We start from the raw sequence: 10,336 nt of genomic DNA on the forward strand, positions 1-10,336 counted from the left end.
TTACCTCATTCTTTTATCCTTCACATTAACTGCCTTCACAACACACAAGGCAGCGTTTGGATGAATGGCTGTGAGGGCTTTCTTTCACAAGGAGAGTTAGTTGAGACTGCAGAGAGGCAATAGGCTGAAATAAATAGACGTTAAAAAATCTGCCCGTGTTGGTTAAAGTGTATCCCGGGCTGCATGTGGCCCAAAGGCCTTCAGTCTGACACACAATTCATCTCATCCTCTCGTCGTATGGATGGCTTCACCCACATTTTTAATGGCATTTTACCCCCCCCCCCCTACTTCAGAGGAAGGGAAATGATTAATGCGTCGTCTTCCAGCGATCTGCTGTGTGTGTGAAAATTAGCATCCGCATCAATTATCTCGCGGCTTGTTAGCCAGACATGAAACAGAAGAAATGCGTTGTTAACAGTCTGTCTCCCCGCTCCCCGCAGACAACATAGATGTAGCGGGACGAGTCGTTCAGTATCTGGTCGGTGCAAACGTGTCCCACCAGTTCCCCATCTCAGAGGCGATGCTCACCTACAAACAGAAGAGGTAAAGTACCTTTGATCGTTTTACGTTTTGAGCACACGCATGTGCTGCATATGTTTGTGTGTGCATGTATGTTTCTGTGCTCGTTTAAAGCATGATTTTGAACTTTGAATACTGCTATTGATGTCCTCATTCACAATGAGTCCTAGAACAAAAATAGCCACGGCTGATCATCAGTCAAACTGCATGAGGAAGATGTTTCAATGCATATGCATGCAAGCGGGCACATTCATAAATTAAACGCACACAAGTTGCATAGGTCAGTTGTCACCTTGGAGTTTATTCTGACATGCATAAAGGAGTCCAGGAGACGCAGGCTCTGGTCCACTTCAAGTAAAGCTGATGTTATATTTCATAGAGCAGCGCAGGCCTCTGCTTCCACAAAGTCCAACGTCAACCCGGCCGTCAGTCTCACAAACACAGACGCAGCACTCTAGAGACAGTGCGTAGCATTTTTGTGTCAGGAGGTACTGAACACAACACACAGCTTTAACTCTGTTGCACTCCTTCTGCCCCCTTTCCCTTTTGATTTGCATTCAAGGAAAAGAAGTTTGTATTTTGATTTTTACATCAGGTATCTAATTCAACTCTTAGTTTTTGTTTTTGAACCTCCCTATTTTCTCTCCTCCATTTGGCTTGAGCCCCTTGCTGTGTCTTAACATTTCCCTCTTCACACTCGATACTCACTGTATCTTCACTCTGCACTCTGTCCTGACTGGTGTCTTTGGTTTGGTGTGTCTTTTTGATTCTGTCCTCTGTGTTGTTGCTATGAAGATTTGCCGAACAACCTTTGAAAAGGACCCGAAGTATTGACAAATTGGAAACCAGTCATTTTTCCAGATTTCATAATGACTTGGAAATGAGCTGCCTGGTGTGTATTGGCTCACCCTCAGGAGTGGCTCCATAATCAGACACTTTCAATATTAGTGACTCGTCCTCCACTATGGTTGCCGCATGTTAGAAGACATTTGCAGAAAGATAACGCTATCTCACCGCTTCCCTGCTGAATCTCTGGGTGTATTTTTGAATTGCTGTGCTCTGCGTGTGTATTGAACTTTATTTGACAATGCCTGCCGTGCTGTTCCCCCCCTAACTTTGTGTAGGCATGTATTGTTGCACCGGTGGCTCGGCACTACTAGTGTAAAGAAGCCACGCGGTTACTACGACCTGAGCCCATTTAGTCCCATGTTTAAAAAAATGACTCCTAGTACTGGCTGATGAGAAAGACCCCTTCTTCTCTTGGTTGTAAGGAGCGTTCCTTCCCATTCATCTGGTTGTAACATAAACCAAGATGACGCCATTTCTGCTGCGATGGGACATGGTGCAGGTCATGCCACAGCCGTCTCCCCTCCAGGACCATTGAGTGTTCGTGTGCACCTCTGGAGTCCCCTCTGGTCATAATCACAGCCTCTTTACTGTCTCCCTTTACAGCCCTGATGAGGACTCCTGTCAGAAGTTTGTGCCATTTATTGGGGTAAGATTTCGTCTTTTTGCCCGACAGTATTGTTGATTCTTTGTGTTTAATCTAGTCTCACATGGAAAACCTTTTTTTTTATTCTTGCAGGTTGTGAAAGTTGGGATTGTGGAGCAAAGCCTCTCAACTTCAGGTAAGGAAGGGCTTTGTTGTTTTTAAAGGTGTGCTAGTATTTCGTCAGGTTAGCGTGTTCAACATTGCACCGTTGATGAGGAGACGGAAACCTTATGAAACACAAAAGTCTCTCCCTTGATGCCGATTCAGATCAGGAAAGAAGAAAATGACCCGGAAACCTCAATATTCTTTCATTTCTTTACTTCATTTATTCGTTTGGGTTGTGGCTATATTTAGTTTTAGTTTGAAGCTTTGTTCATGAGACTATCTCCCCCCTCCCCGATTTTGCAGTGGACTCAGACGATGCGATGGGGGTCAACACAAGCATCCTCTCCTCCCCAACGCCACCATCGGCTGGTCCGTATGGGAAGGAAATAGGGGGCACCCCCCCGCAGTCACCGTCTGTGTCCACCGCCCTCTCTGGAACTGGGTAAGACAATACACACACACACACATATATACATAATTATCAGCAACAATACTACATCCTATTATTTTTTGATTTCTCACTGTGAGCTGTGCTTTAGTAGAGAAGTAAAAGAAGAGGTTTCCGTGGTGTTCCTGACTTTGCCGGTTGTGCTCTGCAGCTCTCCGTGTTCAGGCAGTGAAGTGATGGGGCTTCAGGTGGACTACTGGACGTGGCAAGGCCCAGAGAAGAAGAAAGAGGGCGAGAAGAGAGACGTGGGACTGAAGAACACCCTGAAGAGCAACTTCCGTTCACTGCAGGTCAGCCGCCTGCCGTGTGGAGGGGAACTCACCCCCCCACCCAGCATGGCCATGACCGTGGTCACCAAGGAGAAGAACAAGAAAGGTACGCTTTGGGAAAACATGACTGAAAAGATCTAAAGTAAATCAAAATATATGGAATGATTGTATCTGATAGTCAAAGCACTTTTTTTTCTGACAAATGTAGCACATTTCTCTGGTTCCAAACTTGTCCATGCATGAGACAGATGTGTTGGGAAAAGTAAAAAAATGACCAGAGAAGGGTTAAAAGAGTACTCTGCAGATGTTGCATTACACCTCTTTATGTTGTCAGACTCACAATGGACAGTTAAAAAAAGAAGAAAGGATCAAAAGCGATGCACACTAAGTATGACGTTAGATTGCATATGTAGTGCGTTCACTCTGCATTGTATGTGGAGTCTGTGTACGTGGGGAAATGCCTGTACGTATACTACATTACCAAGAAGAACAGTATGTTTACTCATCAGCCCCACAATGTAAGGATTGCGTCTGGGTGCCTTGAGACCAGCCGTCAGTCCTGTGTGTGTGTGATTTTGATCCAGCTGTTAAAATCTGTCATTTTTATTAAGTTTCAGCATGTTTTTACTCTCCAGGAACTGAAGAACTGGCAACACACCTTTTGCAAGATGTGTAAAATTGAAAAGAGAGTGCATAAAGAAATATGTGTAGAAGATGATTTGTTTTATGCCTTCCCGGTTCTCTCTCCAGTGATTTTTCTCAGCAAGAAGCCCAAGGAGAAAGAGCTGGACTCTAAGAGCCAAGTGATTGACGGCATCAGCAGGTTGATCTGCACAGCAAAGCACCAGCACACGATGCTGAGAGGTGAGGCCCCCCCCCCCCCCCCCCCACACACAGCTGAGGCTACGCTGCCACCTGGTGTCGCTGTGCTCTATAACAGCTGCCAGTGCAAAGCCAGACACGTCTATCCTGAGATGTTGAATGTGTTTTGCACTTCCTCTCCTGCGTTTACCTGTGAACCTTTTCTTCGTCCTCAGTCACCATCGATGGAGTGGAGTGGAACGATGTGAAGTTTTTCCAGCTCGCTGCCCAGTGGCCAACTCATGTCAAGCACTTCCCGGTGGGGATCTTCGGTTACACAAAGCCCGTGTGACCGCGGCCACCATCCACCCGACCATCACCAGACTCTCCGCTGCATTTGTGTTGTTTAGGCTACAGAGAAGTAGAAGAAGAGCCCCCCGGCAGTAATAGTTTTCCTGTGGAAATCTTGCTGACTCGCAACCACGTGTTCAATACACAAATTTCATGTTGTCAAATGGATGTTTTTGATGTCAACGTTGTTGGTTGTTGTTGTTTTTTTACACACTACAAAAAGAACAAGTACTATTTTGTAAGATTTGTGCGACCGCCTCGGAGGTCTCTTGACAATTTGCCACATTTCGATAACGGCAGCTGTGTTTGCACTTTTTTTGTTAACGTTTTATTATTTCTGTGAAATCCTACATTTATTGTTACTCTATAGACAATGGAGGAGTGTGATGGTGCCGTGCAGTGAGGTTGTTTGAGACGTGTTTGTGTTTATTGTTGAAAGTTGGAATATTGCTGTGAATCTAGATGGAATCCTTCTCTTCTAACTCAGTGCTCAGTTTTCTTACTCGTCCCTTTACTTTCCCAAAAAAGGTAAACTTTTATAGAAAGATACGGCAAGTTCTGTTTGTCTGGTTGCTTTTTAGGACGCCGTGTACCAAAAGCGAATGCTGAGAAAATAACCTGACGTACGGTATTTCTGAAGGTGGCTATGATGAATGTAGCTATGGAGCATTTGTAACATGTAAGAAGTTCAAATCAAATCAGTTTGTTATTGTGAGTGTTTGTATCGGTGTACATTCAGACTGTACAGTAACATCTACTTAGAAGCCGGGTAACGTGACACCACAAAACATATTTCCACTATCAACAGCTGAATGCCAAATTTAGTTGTGACTGTATGAACTGTCGTATTGCTTCAAGGCCCTCCCCCCCCCCCCCACACACACACACACACCGTCGTGTTCAGCTCGATGTACTGGCTTACCTGTGCCATACTGGATCCTGGATTTCTCCAGATGTGCAGTGATGTGCCAAAGTCAAGTTTTACATTGTAACCACCAGAGCTCTTGGCTGGGCCAAACTTCATAGTATGTTGACCAGAGAACTAAAACTGTACATTTAATGAGTCTGTGGTCCCTGTGGAGATCAGTATTTAGATTACTGAGATATTAATCTTGGCAAATTTACCAGTTAGTGCTCCACATTTGGCCAGATGTAATCCCATTAAGCATTTACAGGACGGGCACACATCCTAACCAAGCAATTACCGGTGTCCTTTTTGTTACAGCTTCATCGTAGCGGGACATTAGAGACGTAACCTGACCTAAAACACACTGATCAGTCAGTGTTGTGTAGGCCTGCTATGGGAAAATGAGTTGGACTTGAAACATGCTTCGGCAGTAGTGTCGAGCGCAATGCAAGTATTGAAAAACTTTTAAAAAAATGATAGTGTATTGAGTCTTGCCAGGTGCCCGCGTCACTGCCTGTGTGTGTGTGTGTGTAGGTGTGCTATGTGTTTGATGGTACTCCCGGAATAGTGTTACGTGAAACTTTTGCAAAAGGAAACCTTTGGACAAAAGGCCTTCTGTATGAGGTAGTTGTTGCTTCTTTTATATATATAAAAGTGAACACTTACAAGCTTTGATTGGCTGGCTTTTCTTAGTAATGTATATGAATGTATACATAATTTTGTGAATCGCAATCCCTCCCCTCCCACTAAATTTAAAGCACAAATAGCTTCCCTTTATTCCTTGACATAAATGCCAAATATATATTTCCAGAACTCATAACTATGAAGTCGACTTGTACAAAGCAAACACTTATTAGGTTTGTCATTTCCCTGACTTTGTAATGCACTTTCATGTGGTTTTATACATATTGTCACTCAAATTGGGACACACTTTCTTTTTCTGTTGAGGTGAGCGTGTTTTATTTGAAATGTAAACCACTACCTGTAGTCAAAAGGAGGCCGTTCTTTTGTTTGCTCAATGATCCCTTTTCATAGGGATGTTCATGGTGTTCGAGCATCCTGAGGTTGGCTGTCTGTTACTTTGTTTTTGCCACTTGATGTTGAAAAGCTTGTTCTGCAGCTACCACCATACGTGTCTGCCTGTGACTTTACGGTCAAGTTTTCTTGTCTCCTGCTTTTCGAAGTGTTCGCCGTCTTGTTTTAGTCGGGGAAACCAACTGGCCCTTACAGATGTGTAAATTCGGGCTGTGAAGCGTTCGCCAGGGCAGAGTTGTTTGAGGGAATTTGTCATGAGAATTAGCCTTTTGAATTCTAAACGGGCATAATGACAAGTGTATTTCAATGTGTTTGACCTCGAGTTTTTTTTGCCCTAAATCTAGACGTAGCATGGGGGTGTTTCACAAGACCGGATCAATGAGCGGGCATGCTCACTCTGTTGCCATCATTTAGCACAGCAACCAATGAACTCTGGAACATCAGCGATTCATTAATGGTGACGCTACAATTCCAACATGCCGTCTCGTTGCTCCTGTTCCTTGAAATGCCACCCAGTGTCTTTGCACAAACCCTATTTTAAATGACATGACAGTATTTTTAAATTTACCACTACAAATATGGATTACTCTGCATGTTTTACTATAGATGTAAATATGTTTTGGATTTTTATATTGTTTTGTTTCTTTCCATGCTCTCACAAGCGGTTGTGTTCAATAAAATTTTTAATCTTCTATACAAACTGCTCATCTTTATTCACGTCAACATTACAAGGGTCATAAACGAGAGGCGACGCTCTCCGGTCCTGAGCATGCCCAGTGTGTTTACTTGGCTGAGATTGAGGGCAGGTTGACGTAAACCTTCATCGGCGGCAGCGGTTTGATCTTGCGTCCTGCCCAGCCTCCCTTTCTCTGCCACAGGCCGCTCGAGGGGCGGATGCCGAGCCAGCGGTTGCGCCCGGCTTTGCCGATGATCCGTTTATTGTGGTCGATGTTGGACACGCGTCCCACCGTCACCATGCAGGTCTCCAATACCTGCGTGTGTGTCGAGATGACAGCATTCAGAGCAGAGCGTGGTTGTAACACAGCAGGTGGAGTCTGAATCCAGATGAACTCACCTGAACCTGCTGCTTCGAAGGAAGCTGAATGATTGCCGTTCCGTTTACTTTACGGAGTAAAATGCCACTCGTGCCTGAAAAGCAAAAGGAACAACATTTCAGTTTAGGAATTATGAGACTCCTTTTTTCCACAGCAGCTATCACCGTCTTCCAAACGCCTGAGGCATTTAAACAACTTCATATGAAACAATCGATCTCTTTAATTAAACTGTCACACCAAAAGAACAGAAATTAGGTGTAGGATATGGCGGCATCTGGTGGTGAGGTTGCAAACTGCAACCAACTGAAATTCCTCTTGCTTGCCAAGCTTGTAGGGGAAATACAGTGGTGGCCGCTTTGTATGTAGATAAACGTCTCTTAATTTCTTAAGTATTGAAAAAAACCCACTTATGTTAGGGTGATAATACACAAAGGAAAAGATACTAATGAACTAGGGGTGTAACGGTACACATATTCGTATTGAACCGTTCGGTACGAGGCTCACGGTTCGGTACGCATGACGAACCGAATAAGTTTGAAAAATACATTTTTTTATTTATTTTTTTTAAACCTTTATTTAACCAGGTAGTCCCATTGAGATTAAAAATCTCTTTTGCAAGATGTAAGTAACAATACTACATAACATGAAGGAGCAGTTTTAGTTTTTTATGCTTATGTGTTGCTAAGAAGACACCCCAGAAGATGAGTCACTCAGGTATAGTTCCATCATTGTTCAAAGTCAAAGAATAACTTCATGATGTTAGTTTAATGAATAAATATAAAGTACATTTCTCTGGCATTTATAGTTTTCTACTGTACCAAAACGTACCGAACCGTGAATTTTGTGAACCGTTACACCCCTATAATGAACATATTGCTGCTAATAGATTCCACTACTCGTGGTTCCTTTGATGTACGTGGACTGTGAATTTATGATTGGAATCCTTCACTGCTTTATGACATTTCTAAGACTAATTTATTGCCCAAAAAAAAGATTAATCGGCATCACAAGCAACAATCCAAACATGCATTTAGGAAGTACAAACAGTCAAATAATAGACTACCTGCAGCACGGATGTACTCTGACCCCTTCCCTGGTTGTATCTCCAGGCTGTTCACCAGTGTCCCCACAGGAAGAGCTCCCAGTGGGTACGCATCACCCTCATTGGCCGAGACTGCAAAGTAAAACAAGTGTACACAACATAATTTAATGTTAAACGCAGACGATCTTGACTCCCATCATCTTGAGTGAAGGTTGAAAACCCGACAAACCAGAGTGGATCTCATACCTGCCATGCGTCCAATAACTCCAGATGTTTTAATGATGTCTCCGGCCTGCATGTTCTCCGTGGCAATAATCCATCTTTTCCGGCTGCCTCCAGCTACCAGGGCGATGTCAGCGGACCTGTGTAGCACAGATTATGACCACCGACTGTGTTCAGAACACATAATCAAAGAGTCACCGTGTGGCGAACGCTGACCTCACCTGCATGGGTCGTATCGCACTTCTACCACCTTCTCTTCAAAGGGCCGCGCCTCATTGTTGGGTTCGTAGCGCAGTCGCTGAAAGTCGATCCACCTGTATTTTTGTTTATGGCCTCCACCGATGCCGTGTGTCCGTATCCTTCCTGCACGGCAGAACAAAATACATCCCTAAATGCTGACGGCCCTTTAACTCAAGGCTGAACTTCACGTCTGATTGACCACTTAAGTGTATATGAAAATGATTATTAGGTGATTCTCATACTCATAAAACGATCAAACAGGTGCTCTATTTCATGTTTCAAACCAGGCCTGCAGATTATTCAAAACAATGAAATATCAATTATTCTGCCAATTATGTTCTCAGTTAATGGATCATCCTTTGGTGTACAAAATGTCATAAATGGTAATAACAAAGTATATTAAAGCCCAGGGTAAAATTGTCCAATATCTTGTTTTGTCCAAAACAAAACTCTTGGTTTAGCTCTATTTCAACACTGTTCAAGAGTTGTGAAAATGTTATTCTATTGGATGATTTTTTCATTTTCCCTCAGTAACGACTTCTGCACATAACCTTGTACCAGTTCACATCAAAGGCTGTCCTACTTAGTCTAAACAAACCTGGACTAGAGTAACACTGACAGGCTACACACTGTTTTAAATGTCAGATGTTTTTTCAAGCTTTTATTCTCTTTGTAAAAACAGGAAAAGGAGCAGTTTCACTGATTTTACCTTGTTCGATCACACAAGTCCGGGTCCATCTTAAAACCTTCTGTGCTTATGCCAGTTCGGCCAAAAGACTGTTTTAAACTCGGTTTGAGATTTGTATTATTTAAACCTATTACTGAAAACAGAACAAGGGGCAAATCCAGACCTGCGTATTAGATGTCAACCTCGTCCTCCTCCAAACACACAACAATGCATTCTATTCTTCTGCATTGACCACAGTGTTTTTACCTGAGTGGTCTCTGCCTCCTGTCTTTTTCATCCCCATAGGCCTGGTGGTGTACTTCTCCCTCTGCTTCCAAAATGTCCTGTTCTGCTCCAGACAGGCTGTGGTGAGGAAGCCCCTGCACTGTCCGACCACCGTGGGCACCTGAGCTCCCAGCCTGGTCTGTGCAATAGCCTGTGAACACAACAATAAGCAACATAGATTGTGTGGCGGTTGTGACGATTCGGATCTTCGGTGTGAATGACAGGCAGTGGATGTTTACCTGCAAGGAGAGCAGAGCAGGCTGGGAGAGAGTCAGGGATCGCAGGGCTCGAGTGAGACACGACACCGCCATCATAACAACGTCCTCCTGACACTGAGGAGCAGAGAAGAGCCGGTTTGACAGCTGGTGGTGGCTTCAGTCACTGTCTTTTCCACTACCAGGCGTGCAACTAAAGCTCCACTATATCCAATACGGTACAAACATTTCTCCTGCTTTTAATTCAGCATCTTACTTAACTCAGCCTAAAGGAATCAAACCATTAGCGGTCAATACAATAACACTTCCTACTAGGTACCAATTGTATCCCTTAATGTCAGAAGCCTAACTTTGCAGTAACCTTACCAAATGGCTAATAAACATGAGCTATCGCTAGCTTAGCTTTAGGTTAGTCTGGCTCAATAAATACACCTACGTTTCATTTTCTGTTATAATAAACCGAGCCGAATTGGCCTCTTATCTCGTGTCCATTTGCAATATAACTCGGTGAAATAGTGACATAAACCAACCTTTTCATTTGACTTATTTCATCAACAAGCTTCTCGTCGACGTCCTTCACAGTCTTGCATGCCGTGTCGCGCACTGATGACGTTGTCACCAACTCTGGGGTGTCACTGTGCAAGTTAAAGTAGACTATTTATAATATGACGTTATCCACTGTC

The 10,336-nt window shown here is 43.6% G+C and overlaps 2 protein-coding genes across 4 annotated transcripts in view; one reads left to right on the forward strand and one right to left on the reverse strand.

Annotated features, from left to right (window-relative positions):
- LOC306785352 (phosphofurin acidic cluster sorting protein 2) overlaps positions 1-6,456 on the forward strand; it is a gene marked incomplete at its 5' end in the record, with an annotated part of 42,651 nt that extends 36,195 nt beyond the window's left edge. For 2 of the 3 annotated variants that reach the window (XM_079279700.1, XM_079279701.1), the window contains 8 exons: positions 441-543; positions 1,082-1,114; positions 1,972-2,014; positions 2,105-2,147; positions 2,420-2,558; positions 2,716-2,939; positions 3,584-3,697; positions 3,871-6,456. In XM_079279700.1, coding sequence (XP_079135826.1) covers positions 441-543; positions 1,082-1,114; positions 1,972-2,014; positions 2,105-2,147; positions 2,420-2,558; positions 2,716-2,939; positions 3,584-3,697; positions 3,871-3,986 — 815 coding nt within the window. In that variant the 3' untranslated portion in view covers positions 3,987-6,456. The remainder of the gene's footprint in view (positions 1-440; positions 544-1,081; positions 1,115-1,971; positions 2,015-2,104; positions 2,148-2,419; positions 2,559-2,715; positions 2,940-3,583; positions 3,698-3,870) is intronic. The other variant, XM_079279702.1, reaches the window with a different exon arrangement.
- Positions 6,457-6,592: 136 nt separating this feature from the next.
- Positions 6,593-10,284, reverse strand: mrpl2 (mitochondrial ribosomal protein L2). The gene is made up of 8 exons (XM_079279703.1): positions 10,184-10,284; positions 9,678-9,770; positions 9,421-9,589; positions 8,468-8,609; positions 8,271-8,386; positions 8,046-8,156; positions 7,003-7,076; positions 6,593-6,919 (listed from the first exon to the last, which is right to left on the reverse strand). The coding sequence occupies exons 2-8, from the start codon at positions 9,750-9,752 to the stop codon at positions 6,710-6,712; spliced, it is 897 nt and encodes a 298-aa protein (XP_079135829.1). The 5' UTR covers positions 9,753-9,770; positions 10,184-10,284; the 3' UTR covers positions 6,593-6,709.
- Positions 10,285-10,336: the final 52 nt, after the last annotated feature.

The sequence above is a fragment of the Melanostigma gelatinosum genome, assembly GCF_949748355.1.
Source record: "Melanostigma gelatinosum genome assembly, chromosome: 12".
Classification (NCBI taxonomy): Eukaryota; Metazoa; Chordata; class Actinopteri; order Perciformes; family Zoarcidae; genus Melanostigma; species Melanostigma gelatinosum.

What these genes read in the sequence shown, in the direction of transcription:
- mrpl2 (XM_079279703.1), bottom strand. Translation starts at nt 9,752, where the DNA reads ATGATGGCGGTGTCGTGTCTCACTCGAGCCCTGCGATCCCTGACTCTC. An exon ending in CTGCTCTGCTCTCCTTGCAG is followed by an intron (nt 9,590 to 9,677) that starts GTAAACATCCAC and finishes TTGTGTTCACAG; the next exon opens with GCTATTGCACAGACCAGGCT. An exon ending in AGTTATTGGACGCATGGCAG is followed by an intron (nt 8,157 to 8,270) that starts GTATGAGATCCA and finishes TTTACTTTGCAG; the next exon opens with TCTCGGCCAATGAGGGTGAT.